Genomic DNA, 25,370 nt, shown 5'->3' with positions numbered 1-25,370 from the left:
AAACAGGACGAACTTTCTGAATAGATAACGGTCGATGAATAGCATCTAGTGTCTATATTTACTTTGTTTTTTTCTTGAACGGGATCGAATTCGGGGGTATCGTGTCAAAAGCGAATTCAACCTCATATGATAAATGTCCTCCGTATTGCAACCAGGAGTTCATTTGATTGGCTGATTTTGACATGTAAAGTTTCGGGCCAGTAAGCCATTACGATAAAAATGCATTACGGATTTTAAAGCTGAATGCCTCGCATAATTAAGGCTACAGGGTAACGATTTTGTGTGTGTTTTCAATAGGTCCTGTATCACACGGCTCTGCCTGTTTGTTTATGAATAAAACTGCACTTATGTTTCGGTAAATTTATTCAGGGGAAAACACGGGTATTATTTAACGTTTTCTAAAGTAATTGCCTTTTCACAGTTCAGCTTCAGCGCCAAAACCTGCGATAAACCGTTCTATGTTAATGGCCATTTAATGATACTGCTGCTGTTTGATTTGAGAAGTATCGATCAGAAACTAATATCGTTTGACTCATAAGCGTTAAATAGATTTTAACAAACTGAGTCATCAATGACATTTAGCATCATAAATCATATCAACTGCTGATAATTTTAAAACACACACATGTAGGACCCATGCGGGGCCCAAAAGCGGAACTCTAACATCGATCGATGTAACAGCGTCTCAGGTTTAACCCTTTCGGTTTAACCCAAAACAGCACGTCTTTGTTTAGTGAAGAAACCATCAACATTCCCGATTCACAACAATAACCTTATTGTTCAGACCACCATGTTTTTTTTGACCGGATAAAAAAGAACACAGCGGCTGCCCGTGGTGCTGGATATAGCTCCCGCAACGGAGGAATAAATCTGGCACAGTTAGCCGAGAAGGGGTGAGGTGTGTTCTAGCGAGCTCCGAGCTGCTGTCAGCCATTGTAACGAGGGCATCGGTCAACGATGGAATTAAAATGCATTCTCTGCGCCTTAGCGTTCCTGATTTTAGGAATTGGTGAGTATAATACTTTATATATCCAATATGCTTTGAGGGGTGGACTAGAGACTGTGTCATGTGCTGTTAAGGTTATTTTAGCATCTCTGTTAATTTATTGAATACATCTTATTCATTCTCGTAGCTCTGTCTTCGCATCCCCGAAAAATATCCTCATTATAAGACGCATTGTTTGTTATTGTGGTTATGATTGACTCTAACCTTTTAAACGTCTTATACATTTTATGTCACATCTGTTAAGCAATATCGGGCGGATTAGGCGAAACGAAATATCTGTGATGAAAGAATTCTCATTTGCGGTATAACGAGGTTCGAATATTTTCTAACGGTAAAAGCCAATACTATGGCACTGCAGCGTTACGCCTATTTAGTTTTTCAGGTCCTTGGGTTTAGATTTGTGGACCTTGAACAAAATTAAACCCATTTTGTTTGCAAAGTGGCATTCCGAGGCTTAATGGGAGTGAAGTTAAAGATTAAACGCAGTATTCGCGGATAGGATGTTGTGGCATGGACAATTTACCATAGGTTGTCATTGTTTCAAGTAGTTACAGATTAGAACAATCCAAAAGCGGAAATTCATAATTTACATACTGTTGAACTATTGCCTGTTATCAGCACCCTAGCGCCGGTCATTACTGCGCATGTGATATTGACCCCCGTGCTTATGTAATCTATGTAAGATGTAAGTGAGCAGTATGGCCGTAGACATCATGTACACCATAGACTCGGAGACAGATACGGAAGTTGGTGTACATTAAACGAAATATAGACGATGCAGACCAGTGTTATGTGATGCTGGGATCTGCTATGTATATCCTGTTTAACTGATAAAAGGAATTGCTATTGGACAGACTTATGTAATTTCATAGAACTGTTGTTTGAAAGGCTGGTGTGATCACATGAAGCTGTTGTTGTTTGGGGTAACTCTTATTTGAGGAATGTGTGATAACAAAGATCTGACTCATGTGATGACACAGTACTTTTTAGAGATAATTACATAATATAGGACTGGATAATACAGTAGCTTGAGAGACCACGTGATTGCATATTACTGTTGTTTTAGAGACCACGTGATTGCATATTACTGTTGTTTTAGAGACCACGTGATTGCATATTACTGTTGTTTTAGAGACCACGTGATTGCATATTACAGTCCCTTGAGAGACCAACGTGATTATATAGTACTGTTGTTTGGGAGACCCATGTGATTGTATCATTCTGCTGTTCACGAGACCCACGTGATTACATCATACTGTTGTTCGAGATATCCACGTGATTGCATAATACTGTTGTGTGAGAAACCCACGTAATTACACAGTACTTTTGCTTGAGATGCCCGCGTGATTGCATAATTCTGTTGTTCGGGAGTGACCCACGTTATTACCATACCGCTGTTCACGAAACCCACGTGATTACATAATACTGTTGTGTGAGTGACCCACGTGATTACATTATACTGTTGTGTGAGTGACCCACGTGATTACATTATACTGTTGTGTGAGTGACCCACGTGTTTATGTAATACTGTTGTGTGAGTGACCCACGTGTTTACATAATAATGTTGTGTGAGTGACCCACGTGTTACGTAATACTGCTGTGTGAGTGACCCACGTGATTACATTATACTGTTGTGTGAGTGACCCACGTGATTACATTATACTGTTGTGTGAGTGACCCACGTGTTTATGTAATACTGTTGTGTGAGTGACCCACGTGTTTACATAATACTGTTGTGTGAGTGACCCACGTGATTACATTATACTGTTGTGTGAGTGACCCACGTGATTACATTATACTGTTGTGTGAGTGACCCACGTGTTTATGTAATACTGTTGTGTGAGTGACCCGCGTGTTTACATAATAATGTTGTGTGAGTGACCCACGTGTTACGTAATACTGCTGTGTGAGTGACCCACGTGATTACATTATACTGTTGTGTGAGTGACCCACGTGATTACATTATACTGTTGTGTGGGTGACCCACGTTTATGTATAATACGTGAGTGACCCACGTGTTTACATAATAATGTTGTTTGAGTGACCCACGTGTTTACGTAATACTGCTGTGTGAGTGACCCACGTGATTGCATTATACTGTTGTGTGAGTGACCCACGTGATTACATTATACTGTTGCGTGAGTGACCCACGTGTTTATGTAATACTGTTGTGTGAGTGACCCACGTGTTTACATAATAATGTTGTGTGAGTGACCCACGTGTTACGTAATACTGCTGTGTGAGTGACCCACGTGATTACATAATACTGTTGTGTGAGTGACCCACGTGTTTACATAATACTGTTGTGTGAGTGACCCACGTGTTTACATTATACTGTTGTGTGAGTGACCCACGTTATTACATTATACTGTTCTGTGAGTGACCCACGTGTTTACATAATACTGTTGTGTGAGTGACCCACGTTTTTACATAATACTGTTGTGTGAGTGACCCACGTGTTTACATAATACTGTTGTGTGAGTGACCCACGTAATTACATAATACTGTTGTGTGAGTGACCCACGTGTTACATAATACTGCTGTGTGAGTGACCCACGTGTTTACATAATACTGTTGTGTGAGTGACCCACGTGTTTACATAATACTGTTGTGTGAGTGACCCACGTGTTTACATTATACTGTTGTGTGAGTGACCCACGTGTTTACAGTAATACTGTTGTGTGAGTGACCCACGTTTTACATAATACTGTTGTGTGAGTGACCCACGTGTTTACATAATACTGTTGTGTGAGTGACCCACGTGATTACATAATACTGTTGTGTGAGTGACCCACGTGTTGACATAATACTGCTGTGTGAGTGACCAACGTTTTTACATAATACTGTTGTGTGAGTCACCCACGTGTTAACATAATACTGTTGTGTGAGTCACCCACGTGTTTACATTATACTGTTGTGTGAGTGACCCACGTGTTTACATAATACTGTTTTGTGAGTGACCCACGTGTTTACCAAATACTGTTGTGTGAGTGACCCACGTGATTACATCATACTGTTGTTCGAGATATCCACGTAATTGCATCATGCTGTTGTGTGAGAAACCCACGTAATTACACAGTACTTTTGCTTGAGATGCCCACGTGATTGCATAATTCTGCTGTTCGGGAGACCAACGTTATTATCATACCGCTGTTCACGAAACCCACGTGATTACATAATACTGTTGTGTGAGTGACCCACGTGTTTACATAATACTGCTGTGTGAGTGACCCACGTGTTTACATTATACTGTTGTGTGAGTGACCCACGTGATTACATTATACTGTTGTGTGAGTGACCCACGTCTTTATGTAATACTGTTGTGTAAGTGACCCGCGTGTTTACATAATAATGTTGTGTGAGTGACCCACGTGTTACGTAATACTGCTGTGTGAGTGACCCACGTTATTACATTATACTGTTGTGTGAGTGACCCACGTGTTTACATAATACTGTTGTGTAAGTGACCCACGTGTTTACATAATACTGTTGTGTGAGTGACCCACGTGATTACATTATACTGTTGTGTGAGTGACCCACGTGTTTACATTATACTGTTGTGTGAGTGACCCACGTTATTACATTATACTGTTCTGTGAGTGACCCACGTGTTTACATAATACTGTTGTGTGAGTGACCCACGTGTTTATGTAATACTGTTGTGTGAGTGACCCACGTTTTTACATAATACTGTTATGTGATTGACTCACGTGTTTATATAATACTGATGTGTGAGTGACCCACGTTATTACATAGTACTGTGTGACCCACGTGATTCCATAATACTGTTGTGTGAGTGACCTACGTGTTTACATAATACTGTTGTGTAAGTGACCCACGTGATTACATTATACTGTTGTGCGAGTGACCCACGTGTTTACATAATACTGTTGTGTGAGTGACCCACGTGTTTACATGATACTGTTGTGTGATTGACCCACGTGTTTACATGATACTGTTGTGTGAGTGACCCACGTTATTACATAATACTGTTGTGTGAGTGACCCACGTGTTTACATAATACTGCTGTGTGAGTGACCCACGTGTTTACATAATAATGTTTTGTGAGTGACCCACGTGTTTACATAATACTGTTGTGTGAGTGACCCACGTGATTACATTATACTGTTGTGTGAGTGACCCACGTGTTTACATAATACATGTTACTGTTGTTGTAATGTGTGAGTGACCCACGTTATTACATAATACTGTTGTGTGAGTGACCCACGTGTTGACATAATACTGCTGTGTGAGTGACCCACGTGTTTACATAATACTGTTGTGTGAGTGACCCACGTGTTTACATAATACTGTTGTGTGAGTGACCCACGTGTTTACATAATACTGTTGTGTGAGTGACCCACGTGTTTACATAATAATGTTGTGTGAGTGACCCACGTGTTACGTAATACTGCTGTGTGAGTGACCCACGTGATTACATTATACTGTTGTGTGAGTGACCCACGTGTTTACATAAAACTGTTTTGTGAGTGACCCACGTGTTTACCAAAGACTGTTGTGTGAGTGACCCACGTGATTACATTACACTGTTGTGTGAGTGACCCACGTGTTTACATGATACTGTTGTGTGAGTGACCCACGTGTTTACCAAATACTGTTGTGTGAGTGACCCACGTTATTACATTATACTGTTGTGTGAGTGACCCACGTGTTTACATAATACTGCTGTGTGAGTGACCCTCGTTTTTACATGATACTGTTGTGTGAGTGACCCACGTGTTTACGTAATACTATTGTGTGAGTGACCTACGTGTTTACATAATAATGTTGTGTGAGTGACCCACTTGATTACATAATACTGTTGTGTGAGTGACCCACGTGATTACATAATACTGTTGTTTGAGATGCCCACGTTATTGCATAATTCTACTGTTTGCGAGACCAACGTTATTATTATACTGTTGTGTGAGGGACTCGTGGAATAACATAATACTTTTGTTTGGGAATCCCATGTTATTGCATAATAGTGCTGTTTAAGAGACCCAAGTGATTGCGTAATCTATAATTGTTATGTGATGGACCTCTGTGATAGCAGTGTACTGTTGTTAGTGAGTAAATGAGTGAGTTTAGATTTTCAGCGCTTTAAGCAACATTGCAGCAATATCTCGGCGGGGGACACTGTACTGTTGTTCCGTGATTACATAGAATTGTTGTTTTGCGAGGTCTATGTTAACTTTGGGACTTTGATCACAACGTCAACCACTTGTATGGTACAGACACGAATTTCTACGGGCCATCGTCATATAGCCGGAATGTCTGTGTGTGATGTTAAACAACAGGTACCAATACACTGCTGGCGGCAAGGTCACTCGCCTATAGTTACTCAAATACAGTTCGCATGTTTGAGTGCAGAAAACAACAACCAAACAATCAATAAATGTAGCAAGACATTGACGGTGACACCGTCCCTCAACTTTAGGTTTACAATGGAACATTGTTAACACTTTGTCAGATCGACCGTCGAGTTATCAGTACGTCAAGTAAAGGTAACCGAAATTAGACTAAAGCTTTGATCAGATTTCTGTCGGAACCAGAAAGTTTCGCTTTCGTTTGATTATACATCAAGGTTTTGATCATAACCCAAGATACTGAGTTCGCGTTAACGATGTATAGCGTTAGTCCTTCACAGCTTTTCCGTCTGTACATAAATGACGCGTATGCCTAATAGAAACGACCAAAAACAACAACAATGATATGATGAGAATATTTATGACCATGTTTACTTTTATCATTTACATTTTGTTTACATACACGGTACCACTATGATCAATGTAAGCTGTCTTTAATGACTTGTGTCTATAAAATAAATATAATTTTGTCTTCAACAGTGTAAAATTCTTGAATCCGTCGCACATCACGTTGGAAGTTTTAATTTACAGTTTTGAAATACCGTATAATCTAGGCTTGAGGCGTTTCTAATTGTCTTCAGTATATAAAGAAATAGCAGACGGATTGTTCTGGGGAACGTGACAGCAACACAAACTCGCGAGAAGCAGTTAGGCACGTTTAATGTTCATTTCCTTGAATTGGTCCGGGATTAAACATAAAACATTCCCGAGTCCGCCGATCAGCATGCCGACGTGGAGCAGTTATTTGTCTAATAAAAAGTCCCCGTCTCATATGAGCTCTCCTATTTAATTTTATTGTATCTGGTGACGTCTCGGATTTATGTTGCACTCTGTTTAGTATAAGCCCTATTTGAATGATTTTCACGCCTTTATCTCCAATAAACCTGATTCCCAGTTGAATATTAACGCCAAATATTTCCTCCAGATATGAACAATATTGATGGTGATTTTAGCCTAACTGTGCTATATCCTCACATGACGTCATCATCAGTGATATTGGCTAGACATAATGCATGGTCGTTTGATCTTCCTTTTGGAAAAATATCGGTATTCTTTGATTGAAACAGGGACATGCGTTATTGGTACTTGGGTTATCTGAATTTGGTTAGATACTACTTTATATAACCGAGGGCCAATATACATCTGCGTTTTAGCTTTAGGGCTGAACAACGGTCTGAACATCCTCTATGTTCTATTTCCGAGAAATATGTTCAACAACGGTGTCGGTACATCTTTCCACGGCCATATTGCCAGACTGCAGTATAGAACAAAAACCGGTGACGTCTCAAATGCACGTGCAGCCATTGCTGATGGGGACACAATCCCGCTGATGTAAACTCATTTTGGCGCAGATGCTGTGAATGAGGTCTTTATAGATCAGTACATTCGGCGCTCATCGGCTCTGCAGACGCACGGAAACTGACGAGTGTTCACGACAGATGCGCAAGGTGCAAAATAAATCTCTTTTGAATAACCCAGATGGATCTTCACGGCTGCCGTTTCTGTGTGTATTCAAAACACCGTCATCCTCCGTCTCATACCGGAATAAAAACTAGTCTGGCGTCCTGGTTTCTAGCTCTGCCTCGTCGTGTCACCATCAGAACATTTGCGCTCTTCACGGTGCTTTTTGAATTAATGCATTGTAATCATTTTAGCTTGCACCTATTTCTCTATGCTCAGCTTCTTGTTATTGGTAACAGACGGAGGTGTTTGACATGCGCGACTCAAACAGTGATATGTTTGACGCATGGGTTGTATTTGCACTTACTGTCCAGACGTGTTCACACCTACAGTTCTGCAGCGTTGTAAATCTAAAGGGCATGGGAAAGTGAAGTAGTAATTAGTGCTACAGAATCACGCCAGAGTTGAGAGTGCATCCTTTTCTCTGACCGGACTAACCGAAACATATATGACTTTCTTTGGTTCTATTTTGATTTGTTCCTACTCGCTCATTAAATACTTTAAAGGTCTGACCAAATCGTCACCAAACACACAACTCTCCACCAACCCATCATCCACGATCTATCATGGCGCATCGAGTCGCTCCGTCAGTCCGTTTGTTGGAAACATTGCCCACGTTACCAGAACACACATGCAGCTCACACTTACATTGATGATTCAAACACAATTGCCTTGTAAGTCCTCGGCCTAATGCTAGGAAAGTCCCTGTCTTTTAGGATCTCTCAGCAGCAGTAAAAGTATTATCCAGTAATTAGTATGACACCACCCGCCCTCCAGAAATTCATGTCTATATGGAACCAGCCACAGAATGTATCAGGTTACTAAAAACAAACTGCTTGACCCACACAAGCACTAACCCAATGGCCAACTGCATGAATATTAACTCCCAGGTCAAATGGACGTTGACAAGCACTGATGTTCAACATGGTCAAAATATGTTGTGTGGGTGATAAGACCAGGTGTATCATATTATTAGGGATATATTTTACACATTTGGCCTAAGTTAGTCTAAATGGGTCTCTTATTATGTATAATTTTGATAGTAACAAATAATCCCATTTAAATAGAAAAGGAGCCCCAGTGAGATGGGAGATCCTGAACCGGAGGAAATCTAGACTTGCTTCATTTAGGGCTTTAGCATTGCAGGGAGGGTTAGGCAATGGGGAAAATAATGTGGTTCAGGGACTGTGAGACAGACTAGGCCTAAGTATAAGTCTAACCAAGAACGACCGCTCTCATAGCTTCTTTCACATGACCAGAGTCAGGCACCGAATCGCCAGCACACAAAGTCAGCAGTCTAACCCACTCAGCCAACGCAGCTGAGAGTGTGGGTTCGAATCCCGGACCGGACTCAACCTAACAAAAGATTAGAATCTGTATTTTACTTAGAAAGTGTAATCCCAAATGCAACGTATGTTACATTTGCCCATTGTGTATTCATATCCTGTATCCTTGTGGAATTTTATATTCTTTAAGAATGTTATGTAAAATAACATTAATATGCTTTTTGCGTATTGTGAATTAATTAGACATTACAAGACCCTATCACCATACGATATGCTGTTTTCTGGTGTTGAAACTTCTGTTAATTATGTCTGTATTTTCTTGTTTATCATGACATTTAAACCGAGTGTTTAAAATTTAGCTGTATACCCTAGTGGGTATAGTCTTACCCTGGGAGGGGCGGTGGGGTAGCCTAGTGGTTAAAGAGTCCCGGGTCCGATTCCCTACATGGGTAGAATGTGTGAAGCCCATTTCTGGTGTCCCCTGCCGTGATATTGCTGGAATATTGCCCAAAGCGGCGTAAAAGCATACTCGCTCACTCACTTACCCTTGGGAGTATTGTTTTCATTTGTACTTTAGAGTTATTGTTTACGGGGTTCAAGCCAAATTTAGAGTGGACCATGTTGCCAGGGTAACAACATCTTGGTGACCAGGAAGTCCATTGATCGATGTCCACAGCAGAACCTAATACACATTTTGACATGGCGACCACGGAAACACTTTATAACATTGTTTATATTGACTCAGTGTATATAACATGCAAGCGAACACAAGTAGCAGTGGTCATGTATTGATAGATGATTCAATATTGATAGAATGTCGCCGTTTGTTGGTTGTTTTACGCCGCAGTAAGCAGTTTTCCAGTTATATCATGCAACCTGTAAATAACCTTTTAAATAATGTACACAATTCTTAGAACCATGTACACAAATGATGAATAGCAAGATCAACGTCTTCATATGATTTTGGGAAACAAAAATTCGTCAATAATGACACAAGAGGCGTGTATCTCAGCGATGAACAACGCTGAAACAGCGGGCCAGTGATGTCATTCGTATCTAAAGTCACAGCACTGCATAGCGACACGCCATACGCCATCTGCACATATTAAAAATAATATAAAGTCAGTGATTGAATTTTTTACGCCGCTTTTAGCAATATGACAGCAATATTACGGCGGGGGACACCAGAAATGGGCTTCACACACTGTACCCATATGGGGAAAACAATATAAAGAAATCATATACGATCAAGTAGTTTTCTGAATGGGGAAGTGTTTTGCAATTACATGGCTGACTGCTACTTCTGAAACAACCCCGTGATATCACTGGAATATTGCTAACAGCGGCGTAAAACTAAACTCACTCACTTAATGTCACACGATCATATCCTCAAATCAAACAACCAAGGCTAGTGTTTCCAAATATCTTGTAGAATCTTAGCCAAGATGCGATAAACTACATTGTCTCTTCAAACACAGAAGACCATCAGTGGGTCCACAACACTTTATTTGGCAGCTAAGTTTGCAATAACATGATAGTGCAGCAACGGCCAGGCAGCATCACAGAGGCGATCGTAAGCCCACCTGCCTAGCCGCTGTCCGAGGGTCTAGTCCCGTTACATTAAGAATTCATTGTCTATATACTACTGACTGTCAGGCTGCCCTGTATCGTATTACGATACATGTATGGTCAACCTGCAGTATCCAGCATGCACCTCATCCACAATGTTAAACTTCCGTGGCCAACCGGCCATACTCTAAAGTTAATTAGGGTTAATTACACGCAGGCAGCTGACCTGTACATGGCTGTGCTGATGGTCATGATAATAAGCTGCTGATATTTCATTTATATTGTCAGCACTCTGATTTAGATTTAGATAACACAACTTTAACTTAACTCAGAGAATATACAAACATGTCTATATTTCCCGATCAAACCTATACCCCATCAAAGTGCTATGTCGTAGGCACTAAACTCACTGACTTAATGTCAGAGGATAGTATCCTCAAACCAAGGTTCCTGTTTCCACATTTCTGGAAGAATCTTAGCCAAGATACGATTAACGACATTTTCATTGCTTGTGCATGTAAGCAAACACTACCATTGATTTTTGTTGTTAAACGCATAAAAGTGAAGCAGGTTTAACCACATTACACAAGCAGCTCTATGTTATTGTGAATTATTTATTTGAACAATTTTTTAGTTTCTGATGAATCTAAAATAGAATCCCTCGGAGTAGAACAACGATGGTGTTTACTTTCCTTTTTTTTTGTATCTTGCAGCTGGAGCTGCGAGCGGAGCTGAGGAAGCGTGCCGTACCTACGAATCTATCGACATCAACAACTGTCTCCTCGACTTCGTCGTTGCACACCAACATCACCGGTCTGCCCTGGTTGCGTCAAAAACATGCAAAGTGGAGTTGGTCAACTGTTCGTGAGTATTGACATGGCCTGATATAAAGAGTTGGCCACAACATTTCTGTAAGGGCAGCATTTTTTCGGGTCGGGTCTGTCGGGAGATGAGAAACACAAAAAATATAAATGCTGCCCTAAAGTATGTTTTCCAAAAATACTTATTACATCACATGACCAAACGTCAATGAGCTTATATGAAGGTCTGGGTGTCCGTCGCCCGACGTCATTGCTATGTTTGTCGTCATCGTTGGTGAACATCTCGGAAATTGTCCCAAAGCTTTACATTGCTTGTTGTCATTAATGGTGGCAGCACATATTTGTTTCATTTTCCTCTTCAATACATCCTTCAGAGAGCTGTATGAAAGACATTTCTGGACCACCTCACAACCAAGTTTGTAAAAATATCACGAGGACTTGCGAATTTACGTGTAGAAATGGGTGGGCAAGAAAAATGTGAACGGGGTTCGAATTTTGGATCAACCTGATAATGTTTCTAGGTATGTCGATAGCAACACCCCCACCAAAGTCGCCCCTCGTCAGCTTAACACGCCGTGATATGGCTGAAATGATGTTCAAACCGGCGAACACTCGATCCATCATATATACTTTTACGATGATACGCAATTAGCCGTTCATTAAGTGTAGTTATTATTGGTCTTCAGCAACCCATGCTTGTCGTAAGAGGCGACTAACGGGATCGGGTGGTCAGGCTTGCTGACTTGGTTGACATATGTCATCGTATCTGTATTGCGTAGATCGATGTTCATGCTGTTGATCACTGGATTGTCTTGTTCTGACTCACAAGAGTCTTGTGTGTTACACACTGTTAATAATCGGGGTCACGAATTGCGCAGCCGTCTAAGGCGAGCTAACTTCGGTCCCTTCTGGACGCTGGAAACCTTGAATTGTTGTTCGAAACCAGGTTGAATACTGTTACAAAAACCGTAAACCAAACTCACTCACTCACTTTTATTGCTAAGCATATGCATTGACTGTTTACAGAGTTCTTAGCGAGACCAACACATGCATCAACAAACATCGTCCCTCGGACAAGTGTATCGACTCTCTTGAAGATATGATAAATAAATACATAGGTAAGACAAAACTATATTCACAGACACGAGTTTATTAATTCAGTTTTACCCTATTACCTGGTAAGGAAGGATAACAAAATATGGATGCACAACTTCTTTATTGCTATGAGAGCGAGGTTTCGGTGTAGGTTCTGACACCGTTATGAAGCAAGTGAACCTATTTCTTCTTTAAGTGGCATTTAGAAGCTGGTATGATCAAGTGGAACACTTTTTATGGATAGACAACTTCTTTGTTGGTTCTGTTGACTAGGTTAGCTGGATAATCGTTAAGGTTTATGAAGACATGGCGTTCTAACTCGACTTCAAGGGCTTGGGTTGTGGAGCTGATGTTCATTGCTCTTCTGTCTAGGGTGGCGATTATACCTCTCTTGACTTGTAGTGGGTGATTAGATGAAAAGTGAAGATATTGGTCCGTGTGGGTTGGTTTCCTATAGACACTTGTGTGGAGTTTGTTGTTGCCTTTTTCTACTTGGACCTCTAGGAATGGTAGCTTGTTGTCGGATTCTTCTTCCATTGTGAATTTCACAAGTGTCACAAGTCAAGAGAGGTATAATCGCCACCCTAGACAGAAGAGCAAAGAACATCAGCTCCACAACCCAAGCCCTTGAAGTCGAGTTAGAACACCTTCGCCATGTCTTCATAAACCTTAACGAGTATCCAGCTAACCTAGTCAACAGAACCATCAACACCACAGTCAACCCAAAAGACAAACCACCACGTCAACAATCAGTCCCGTTCATCATCAGTATACCATACCTCGATACAATCAGCCACCATATCCGGAGACTACTTAAGAAGCAAGCCAACATAGATGTTGTGATCCAGAGAGGCACATCAACTCAGCTTATCCTACAAGCCAACGGTAAACCACCTACAAGCAACAAAGTAGACCCTTCAGGCATTGTCTACCACATTCAATGCGACTGTGGTGACTCATACATAGGAGAAACGTGCCGCCCCCTAAACCTACGAATCAAGGAACAGCAGACATCTGTAAAGAAAAAAGACTCCAAATCAGCCATTTCCGACCACACCCAAGCCCACCCGAACCATACCATACTTTGGAACAACATCAGCATCCTAGAAGCCAACCGGTCAAATTACAAGATAAGAAAACTCTTAGAGGCAATCAACATCAAACGACTCAACCCGGCAATCAACAGAGATCAAGGTTATTACATCCCCACGGCTTACGATCAACTAATCAAGCCTAATCAAGAATAACCCACCCTTTATCTACTGGCTTCAATCATTCCTATCACAACAAGTCTCATGTCAACACACCGTACATCAACCTCTTCTATTTTATAAACCAATACCCGCCATGTATATATTTCTCCTTGTGCAAATGTTGTGTATCATTTGCTTGATAACGGTGTTGGGATCTACACCGAAACGTCGCAACTACTACTGCAACAAAGAAGTTGTCTATCCATAAAAAGTGTTCCACTTCAAGTGAACCTATTACCTGGTGCTGGTATGCTGGCTTCAACATCCCCAGTACGTTAGTTGGTTGACGGTGTAGACTCATATAATTCTTTTTGTCTGACAATTTTGTGTCATACTCGGAACCATGCTCGAACGTAACAATGCTCCAGTGTATTTCAGATTCCATCTGTTAATTATGAAAACCTAATTGTGCTTCTTTGAGAGGCATTTAGAGGTAGGAGCAGTAAGGAAGGATAACACTATATGGTTGAACAACGTCTTTATTGCGGTGAGAGTGACGTCATCAAATGATGCTTGATAACGGTGTTGGAACCTACACCGTAACATATATTGTTATCCTTCCCTAATGGTACTTCTTTGGTAAGCCTAGTCATATGTATAAAGTACTCCGAGTTGTTTTCCTCTTTATTTAATTATTTCCCCCTCTTCTCCCCTAACAAGATAGGATAATATTCTACCAGAGTGACACCATTAAATTCAGAAATAAACAGGCGGTATATTTATGATATATTTATCTGAAACTGTAACTGAAAACCTCTATAGCCTTTTAAAGTCACAGAATTCTAAATAAGATTTTCAAATTTATGTCATCTTTCTTGCAAACACTTTCTATTATAATTTATAGTCACCATTATTACAGGAACCTATTGACGTCCGTCCAATATCTGTTTCAGCTAATCTTCAAATCAACTGCACCGTGCGACATTTCAATACCCACTGTCCAACGGCCACCAAAGTCTCCAAAGAAGCCAGTTCAGCCCGTAATTTCATTTTGTATATTATAGTACCAGACGAATGACAAATCTATAAAAAGTTAAAAAATATTGCAATAATATTTCAGAAGATATTGTGAGCATAGTTATACGCCGGTTTCAGCAATGTTTCAGCACCGTCATGGCGGGAGATGCCGGAAATGAGATTCCCACACTGTGCGCATGTGTTGCTGTGGTAGCAGTACCTTGGACAGTTAGTGGAAAGGAGGATGTCGCTAGACATCTTGGCCACCTTTTGGAATTATAGTCCGTTTTAGTCAACCCAATTTTTACAGCACTTTAAAGGACGATGCTGGACTGCTGTATACCATTTATCTCTGTGTGAGAAACATCTGAAAGTATTTTTGTGTTGCATCATGTAACGAGTTATACTTTATGCTTCAAAGATATTGTGACGACAGTGATTAATGCTATGCATGGAGCCAGTGACATGTTGTACTCACGTCTAGATTCCGGGTTACCAGTTGCTTGTCTTCCGAGGCGGCGACATGTATCGGTTTGTTAGGTTTGGCGACGTGGCTGATTGTTCGTCGTAACCCCGACAACCTGGAGCGGTGTTCATAGTATCAATCACCCCCACCCTCCACCTGACCCTGAACGAAACAAAATGGATGACTAATTCCCCACCCCCCTACCTTAAATTCATCATCATGCCATAAATTATGAACGGTCCCTTACTGAGTACTGCGTTGATTAACCAAGCAAATCATATGTTAACTTCATAACTCTCCTTCAGTCACGTAATGACGGAAACACTTCCGAAATCACTAAGATCCTAACTTGCGCACGCATTCTCTTCAGTTACCCGTGAGCAGGAGCAGACTTGTGTGGCGTCGGAGATTCAGAATCTCAACAAATGTCTTCTGGAGTTCGCCATGGCGCATGGCAGTAAGAAACCGGAACTGGATGCATCCAGGACGTGCAGGCTGGATCTACTGAACTGCACGTGAGTGGACGACGTATAAATGTGTTCGGTAACATACTCGTTCAGGTTTTGCAGCTGCGTAAGGGGCCTTTATTTGTGAGTGAGTTTAGTTTTACGCTGCGTTTAGCACTTTTCCAGCAATATCAAGGCTGGGGACACCAGAAGTGGGCTTCACACACTGTACCCATGTGGGGATTCGAATAGGGTCTTCGGCGTGACGAGCAAACGCTTTAATCACTAGGCTACCCCACCACCGTCCCTCCCATTGTGAAGGATGTGGGATGTGTCTGGCCCGCGGGCTCTTGTTAAAGTCTATCTGGAGTTTTAGACCACCCTGTAATGACCCTACAAACAGTGGCTATGACACTGAGACAGCAGTGAATGTACACGCAGGAGCATTCACAATGTAGTGCCAGGATCCGCTTATTAATCCCAGATATCCCCGATTATGATCACTGAGATATCATTAATTAGCATTCCTGACCAGCTCGTGTTGTTCCGGGACAAGCCGAATAGCGACTAGCGACACTCCCGAGGCCATGTAACTGACTGCAAGTGCAAACGGCCATAGCTGACAGAACTGTCAACTCGTGGGATTATTTTGGGCATTGACTCACGTTTATTTCCGTCATATTTCACATTTAGAGGACAAGCTTTTTGAACGACATCGGACGTAAGTGGACGCAAGTATGGTTGAACGCAGCTAACTGTATCTTGGTATATGTTTTCATACAGGACGTGTGTAAAAATATACAAATATATTCATGTGGGATATGTTGACCGAGGTATGTAATGTTCAGCGACAGGGGGACGAATCTTCCTGTCATAAAGCTGGAACGCCCTGATAGTACCTAACTAACGACCCGTGAAGACCCGGGTTAGAATTGATCTCCAGTAACCCATGCTTGTCGTAAGAGGCGGCTAACGGGATCGGATGGTCAGACTCGCTTACGAGGTTGACACATGTCATTGTATCCCAATTGCTCATGCTGTTGATCACTGGACTGTCTGATCCAGACTCGATTATTTACAGACCGCCGCCATATAGCTCAAATATTGCTGAGTGCGGTGTTAAACAACAACCAACCTGCCAACCAACCTGCCAACCAACCAACCTAACTCATGTTTGTTGTTCACAGGGTATTCAGTCAGACCAACAATTGTATCAACAATCACCATTTATCGCCCAAATGCATTGATTCTCTTGATGACAGAATAAATCGATACATAGGTAAGACTCCAGTTAACAGTTTGATGAACCAGTTCCATTTTATCTTAAAACCTACTCAGTACTTGTCATCTTAAGGATATTCTTTGAAGAACAAAATCATCAATTAACACGCAGACAGTTTCCAATTAACTCCAAGGTGATCCGGATAAGGATAGGTCACCAGATACGACATCGGGACGCGTCGGCTCTCTGACTTGCCAGATGTAATGTGACCGCGTCCCTATGGGGTGACTGGTTGAAATGTTCTCAGACTCTGGTTATCCAGACCAAGACTTGATCAATTCCAGACCACAATAATTCGGGCGACTATGACGCCGCGACATTATAAGACAAAGCCATTTCCACAATCGTAAAATATATCAACTAAACGCAGAGCCTGTTGTACGATTCGGACCACATCGTACGCTTGGGGTTTTCATCTACTTGCAAATGGTGATGCCACCGGCTGAGGGTATCTACCCTACTGATGTGACCTGTCACAAACACATGCAAACGCGTGTCAATTGTTCATCCGTAGATAGCAGGGGAAGACAAACATCTAATTAATTGAGGTGAGGTGAGGTGAAATTGGGTTTAACGTCGTGCTTGAGAATATTTCGCTCATATGACGACGATGCATGCGTGTGTATGTGTATGTGCGGCTGCTTGTACTAGCCCAGACTGAAGCTGGTTTTATAGTGCTAGCCCACTGAGAGACCATGCCGCAGTGAAGCATGAATACCCCACTCAGACACATTATACTGACTCCGAGCCGACCAGTCCTTGTTGTACCCATTAATGCCGAGCGCCAGGCAGGGACCAACAAGTACCATATTTTAACGTCTTTTGGTTTGACGCGGTCGGGGATCGAACCCGCGACCTTCCGCTCTACGGGCGGACGCTCTAACCACTACACCACGGAGGCGGTCTCTAATTAATTGAAGATATTAATTAAGAATATCTGTATCAGTCAGTGTCAGAAGCATAAGAGATCTTCGTGAATGGCGGAGAGAGTCCCGATCTCGCCCGTTGGTCGGAGCGTTCTGTAAATCGCGAAGGCGGCCAGTCGTTTTCGTCATACACCACGTTTCGCTGACGTTTTAAAAGTTCAGTAAAAGGTGTGAGAGGTTTGAAAATCAACACAGTGACAGGTTAAGTCAAATAAGTTTGAATTCCGTGACAGATAACGTGTTGTTCTTTGTAACATGTGGTATCAGCTGTCAAATTGTCCATTAATGGTTTCAGGTGATCTAAATATCAAGTGCACGGTGTCGCAGTTTAAAACGCACTGTCCACGTGCAACGAAGGTGTCAAAGGAGGCCAGTTCAGCACGTAAGTGATTCAGTTTGCACTTCATGACTGAAAGTCTGAAATGTCTTTAACACGAATTGGTAACAAATACTCCTTTGATGTCGGCTGACATCTAGGTGATGGTTCTAGGCACTGCCTAGATCATGGCTAAATCATTGCCCAGATCATGGCTAGATTATTGCCTAGATCATGGCTAGATCATTGCCTAGATCATGGCTTTGTATGCCATACTGCGAGAATGGCAAACAATTTTAAAACGATAATTGCAAATTGATTGTTGAATTATTCATAAGTATATATTTTATTAGCTCATGTTCCTTGTCTTCAACTTATAGTCTATAGACCCGTGAAGATCCTGGCTAGAATTGATCTTCAGTAGCCCATGCTTGTCATAAAAGGCGACTAACGGTATCGGGTGGTCAGGCTCGCTGACTTGGTTGACACATGTCGCCGTATCCCAATTGTGTAGATCAATGCTCGTGCTGTTGATCACTGGATGGTCTGGTCCAGACTCGATAATTTACAGACCGCCGCCATATAGCTGGAATATTGCTGAGTGCGGCGTAGAACTAAACTCACTCACTCACTCATTATAGTCTATTTTAACGTTACAAACAGGTTAAGTGATATTTGCTAACGTCTTTCTCAATCTTAAGGGCAGGTTTGTAATTCGGCTCCCTTCCAATACACTGTCCTCTGGGGAAATATTATATGGGTCAGGATTTAGTATTTTACAGATATATCTGTAGCAACAGCCTGCTAGAAAGACCAAAGCCGCTGGAATAATTAGTGGTCGTCCTTATTAGAGTTTAAACAAAATGTTTTGTGTGCAATATAAATGTCAGAAGCGAAGGAGTTAAAGTGACTTACTGATGTGTCCGAAATATTTTCCCTTCAAGACTCGATACAGATGTCTATGCTAAAACATTTAAAACACATCCGGAAAGTCTTGCTAATTAGCAGGCAACATACTGTTACATTGACATGGCACTCACTCCGAGAAATAGTGTAATATATTCAAGAGGTAATGTACAGAAGACGTTGCTAACAATAATATTTCGTGTATATAATTCAGTCACGAAGAACCTCTTGACGATGTTGAACGAGTACAAGACTTTCGAAAGTCATTTCAACGGTCATTATGAATTTTAATTTTTCTTATTCATCGACTTTTTTTCTTTTCAGCAGCAGGGTCTGGCACGTCGTCAAAAATGAGTTTGCACGTGACTTCGCTCGCTGGCCTGGCGTGTTCAATAATGCTATCATTGCTAGTATGAAACAACCAGAGTTAGCTCCCTTATCCCTGGATCCACGACGTCAGAATACTGTGCTTACGGAATACCGTCTTCCATCACGGGTACATGGCCCATAAGTATTTCATCCTAGTAATTGAGCTTTATCATTACACCGTAGCATTTATCTCAGCTTTAACGAAACATGAACGAATCGAGAAGAGAGCTCTTCCATTCCATTGAGATCACTGACACTGGCATTTATATAATTCTACGAGGCAATGCACAGTAACAAGAAAAGATGCTATGAAAATGACTTAATAAACTATCTACGTTATGATACGTGTACGATTTGTACGCACAAACCGGATACAGAGGTTTCCATCAGTTGTCAGATGCCAGAATCGATCCTGCCCAAATTGTCACATTGTTAGGTTTTGGCCAAGTGTTATTTTCCAGTTTCAAGTTGGATAAGCTGTGTTTCTACCCCCCTCTCTCTTTCTCTGTACGTGACCCGCCAAAAATAGTATGAATGCATACTAGCAATAATTTATTTAGTCTGGTTTGGTTAAAAGCCGATGTTTGAAACTTTTGAAATACAAAATGTGAATTTGGTTAAAAGTAATGACCTTATAAGCCATAACAAATTTAAGCTAATATAAGACAATGACCAACAGCTAGTTATACATGTGTCGTATGTCTGGATTCATGGCTTTGTGTAGATATATATTCTCCAGTGCAGAGTCCCATGTCTACCTATTAGAGATTAGCGGGTATATTGGCCTTTAGTAAATGCAATATATCTGGAATCATAGCTACGACACAAGTACTTTTAGTAAGCTGTATTTACAAGAGCTCCTTTCATGTTGGGCAATCAACGTTCTAAAATCAATGATGAAATCATCGGCCCTGAACCTGTGTTTACGTTGTGTTTTGTGTTAACTTATTGCAATTACATTCTCTGTACTTACTTCAAGGGCTTTGATTTTAGTTATTAGCCTACTTTATTAGCCAAAGTTCGTGTCTATGTCACGTATTTCTATTTGATTTGTGCTAAATGAAGTCCGAACTGCAGATGGCAGACAAAACACTTCCTTTCATCCTTATATTTTTGATACTACTCGAAACAAGTTAGAGAACAAGCACAAGCCGGTGTGTCGCTATCAAATGAAGAGATCATGTGTTCTATAACTTGTTTGAAGTGGTGTCTGTGTTCTTAGTCCTGTGTCTCGTTTTGGCTTAATTAGTTAACTCCTACCGTTGTTCTGTTCATAGGATAACATATTTACATCAAGCATTGATCTCGTAAGCAGTACATGACATACAATTTTTACTGTCACTTTTTATATATTTCGCATTCACGAAGTCATGAAATGTTACGACGTCATCTTCATGATCGTGATTGCAATTACCCCATGTAAATTATCGTTCATGCTGGTTTTATATGGTGACCCCTCGCTTTTTGTATTTGTTCCGTAAATGGCAAGACTATCCAGATCATATGATAGAATTGGTTTGGACCTATTTTCTGAATGGTGTTTCAAGCGAATGTCTTTGACAGAAATGGAGAAATTCGAAGACCAGCGATACAATATTACCCGTCAACACGAGAGAGTAACTAGTCTCGATTATCTCCAGCCAGGGATTCCAAGTCAAAAGAGGGATGGCAATTTAATGAAGGGAATCACTGAAAGTCAGTCATAACACCAGGTGTTCGTGATGATGAGCTTGCACTGCATTCCTAAGAACAAGGAATCGCTAAAACAATACTTTAGTGTTGGTAAATGCTTAGATGTGTGTACTGGGTGCGCAAAGAATACACAGTCCACGAGCATCCTTGGTGCGATATCTTGTACACAATGTATTTGTCTGATTTTCAACACAATAAATGAACGGTACGAATTTTGTCCAGGTAAAACTATGAGAGTGCTATATTCAAAAGATAAGCCATGTCTATTTTATGTAGCTTTTGGTGTTTGCTTTTTACGATTAAAATGTCAATACATATTACTACAATGTACAAATTGTAGGTGACTAGTGGTTGTGCTTTGGCAGACAAAGGTCGGTGTCAAATATTGAAACGAGAAGGCGTGTTTGTGTAACACGCCCAGGTATACCGGTTGTTGATGTTTTACCTGTCTCTAGTTAGTTATGTGTATACTGCATGGTTTCTAATAAACGCCAGAATACAACGGACACCCTTTTGGTATTAAGAGACGTCTCTTTAGGTTGAAAAGAAACGCGACCAAAACAGTTTGTAAGAGAGGGTATAACATAGGACATGCTTAGAAAATCGGTAACATCTCAGAAATCTTATTATGAATGACTCTCGTTTCCTGTGATCCAATAAATCACGGGTCTAATGTGTCGGTGATGGCTCTTCCAGCCTCCATGTCATAAGTGGTCCCTAGCTTCATGTCATGACATCAGAACCGGGTCTCCAAAACTCTAGGGATAAGAGTGTCCGACAACATACATGTTGGGGCGTCTATTAGGGGAAATGCAGTAATTTGTTTCTTAGAATGAGCCTGTGTGAATGTAATGTCTTTTTTATCTTTCATCCTGCCGACGGAACATTTACGTATTTGTTTGTCGACCCTGTTTTAATTACAGAAGACAAACCTTCTAAGATGCATTGATGGTAAATATTGAATGTAAGAATCTTCGGATTTCAGATTGGGATTACCGGAAGGCCTCGTTATGTTAGTTAAAATGACGTCATGATAGATGTGACGAAGCTTTTAGTTTTCATTTATAGCATTTGTTGAGACAGAAACAATAATTATTAAAATCGGTTAAGGGATTAAGGTTACCTTTATTTACTTTTGTATTTGTACGCTTGACAGTCGATATTGACATTAATTTTGATATTTAAACTATCTTAATTCGGTCAGAAACACGTTTATAGCTCGGATGCCTCCTTAGTATATATCTGATTAATATTCTGCCATCAACTCAAGTAATTTCTACACATTCCGTCGTGTATGTCAATTTTGTGCTGTGCAAAAGGTAACTGCATACGTATATAGTTACAACAAGGCTTTTGTACATATCTACCACTGACAACTACAATACGCTTATTTGTGAGATATTATGGGAAGTCTTTAGCTTGCTTAAAGTATTATGTCAGCCGAGCAGACATTTACTTTGCCAGTAAAATATCTTTCATGTCTTCTCGTAATTTTAATCTTCATTGCATTACATGAAATCAGAACGTCTTCAGCGCTGTCTTGGATACATATTTTAGTGGTCATTTTTATTATCTTACTTGTATAATACCCATATTAACCAAGAATCTAATACTTATTTTCAATAAAATACACAATACTCAGAACACGCGACAAATAATTATGTTATAGAGAAAGAAGATATTCAGTTGTAGTCCTTCAGTAAAGGTTTCGTTGAAATAGGAATGACTTTATTAATAATGTCCGAACATGTTCGTTTATCTGACTTGCAACAGGAATATCGCCTACTGGGGAATCAAATAGATACCAGCCTTAGGATTCTTTCTGCTTCTCTGTTCATTTTCCCAGAGTTCTATGCTTACTGTTTTCGTAATTTCAACATTTTTAATCCTTGTCCATGTTAAGACGTATGAAGCATGAAATGCTTGTTATGTCTGTGTTATTTGGACAGAAGGATAAGCCTGAAGATACATGGCTACAATCAGGCACCTCCAGTCCACAGGAGTTGTCACTCACCTAAACCTGTCTTCTTTTCTTCTGGTTTTGTACAGCTTGTTCGAGGTGACGGTGCTGGATAAGTTTACTGCTATATATTGTAGTTGTGCTATTACATGCTTTAACATGACACCGAGTAAAGAAACTAATATTTTTTATAATGCGGTTTGTCAATTTCAAGTGTGTTTCTTAAAAAGAACACCTCTGTGGTTTTATCTTTGGCATTTGTTTCATACTGTATAAACATTTTGTAAGAGCACTGAACGTTAACCATGTGATAACTAATTATTTCTAACAAAATCTATTTTGTGCTGATGTTGGCATTGTTACATAGCTCTGCGCATCACAATAAAATGTGTACCTGTAATTTGGTATTGGTTTTCTTTGATAGAATATCAAGTTTTCTTTTGTTACTCGTGTACGAGTATTACAGATACCGAGCAACAGCCTGAGGAGAAGGTAATTGTTGAGCTATGCCTCGTCGTTGCGTTGTTATATTCTGTTACAGTGAAACTCCGGTAATCTGGACGGGAACGTTACAATAATAATTATAATCAGAAAAAACACATTTCCGGATAAACGTTTGTCTCCTATTTCACTCCGTCCTCGATATTCCACCCATGTAACGTCAGTCTGTAAATAGAGTTTGAACCAGCCCGTGCAGATCCGGGTTAGAATGGTCTTCAATAACCCATGCTTGTTGTTAGAGGCGACTAACTGGATCAATATGACTGCCATGTCATTTCGTGTGTATCTTTAAAGTCATGCATTTCGTGTCATCAAAATCATTGATAACCTTCAAATATTGACACTCATAAAACATATTGTCACTTGCTACCAATAACACCTTGTAAGTCAGGGTGACCCTTGCCCAGGACCCGTGATGATCCAGGTTAGAACTGTTCTTCAGCAACCCATTCTTGTCATATGAAGCAACTAATGGGATCGGGTGGTCAAGCTCGCCAACTTGTTTGACATATGTCATCGTATCCCAATTGATCGATGCTCATGATACTGGAGGTTCATAGGCAGATATTTCGCGCTAGCAGAAATCAAACTACCTCTGTAATTGCTAAAGCTAAACGGGGTTATTGCTTGCAGTAGATAGAGAACTGTGCAGGCAAACCAGCTCGTCTTTATAAGTTTATCAGGCAGCTGCGTGAACATCCACCGAATGATGAAGTTGAAAAGGACAACAAAAATATGGCAGATTCAATAAATGAATTCTTCGTCAACAAGATTGACAAAATTCGTGAATCTGCTGAAAACCCAGTACGGAATTGATGGCATAGTACTGAACTGGATAAGCTCCTATCTCTGTGACAGACGGCAGTGTGTAATGATAGGGAAGATCTGACAGCATTACTCTCAATCATGGAGTACCACAGGGATCTGTTTTGGGCCCGTTGCTGTTCCTGCTGTATACTGGTCATGTTGCCAACATCACATCAGTCCACAACATGTCGCATCACTCTTACGCAGATGACACCCAACTCCTCAAGAAAATACCACTGCAAAATCTAAATCAGTCACTTCAAGAACTCACACACTGCACAAGGGAAATCAAGTCCTGGATGACAACTCATATGCTTAAACTCAATGACACGAAGACTGAGGCACTTCTGGTAGGAACAAGTCACCAAATTTCAAGATGTCCCATTAATAACTTAACCATCGCCGATGCAGTTGTTCCTATTACCTCATCTGTCAAAGATATAGGCATATACTTTGATACATCACTGTCAATGGAAACACAGGTGAACAACATCTGTAAGACTTGCTATTTCCATCTTCGCTCCATCAGCAACATCCGTCAATACCTTACAGCTGAAGCCACCCATGCCTTAGTCCTTGTGACTTCAAGGCTCGACTACTGCAACAGCTTGTTGTTTGGGATCAGTCAGAGGCTATTGGATAAGTTACAGAAGGTGCAGAACACGGCCGCACATATTATCAGTCGTTTTCCCAAACATGGCCACATCACACCTGTTCTTAAACAGTTGCACTGGCTCCCCATCAAGGCAAGAAGCAGCTACAAAATCCTCTGCTTGACCTACATGGCCCGTCACGGACTTGCTCCCCCATATCTCTCTGACCTGCTTACTCCTTACTCAAACAAACGCTGCCTTCGATCATCCAATCAAGAGCTTCTGTTTG

The 25,370-nt window shown here is 40.9% G+C and overlaps 1 protein-coding gene across 2 annotated transcripts; it reads left to right on the top strand.

Moving 5' to 3' along the window:
- The first annotated feature begins 804 nt into the window (after positions 1-804).
- LOC124286292 lies at positions 805-23,580 on the top strand. 2 transcript variants are annotated; one of them, XM_046722645.1, is made up of 8 exons: positions 805-1,009; positions 11,405-11,555; positions 12,539-12,630; positions 14,754-14,840; positions 15,654-15,798; positions 16,917-17,008; positions 18,233-18,319; positions 19,487-23,580. In XM_046722645.1, exons 1-8 carry the CDS (start codon positions 958-960, stop codon positions 19,573-19,575), a joined length of 795 nt encoding a protein of 264 aa, XP_046578601.1. In that variant the 5' UTR covers positions 805-957; the 3' UTR covers positions 19,576-23,580. The 2 variants fall into 2 exon arrangements, with proteins under 2 accessions (XP_046578601.1, XP_046578600.1); XM_046722644.1 differs by having other exon boundaries at positions 808-1,009; positions 19,484-23,580.
- Positions 23,581-25,370: the final 1,790 nt, after the last annotated feature.

This window comes from Haliotis rubra, unplaced genomic scaffold (assembly GCF_003918875.1).
Source record: "Haliotis rubra isolate DU_JTF1 unplaced genomic scaffold, ASM391887v1 Scf38, whole genome shotgun sequence".
Classification (NCBI taxonomy): domain Eukaryota; kingdom Metazoa; phylum Mollusca; class Gastropoda; order Lepetellida; family Haliotidae; genus Haliotis; species Haliotis rubra.
Note: the sequence above shows the minus strand (reverse complement) of the source record. Positions and strands in the feature narration are given on the sequence as shown.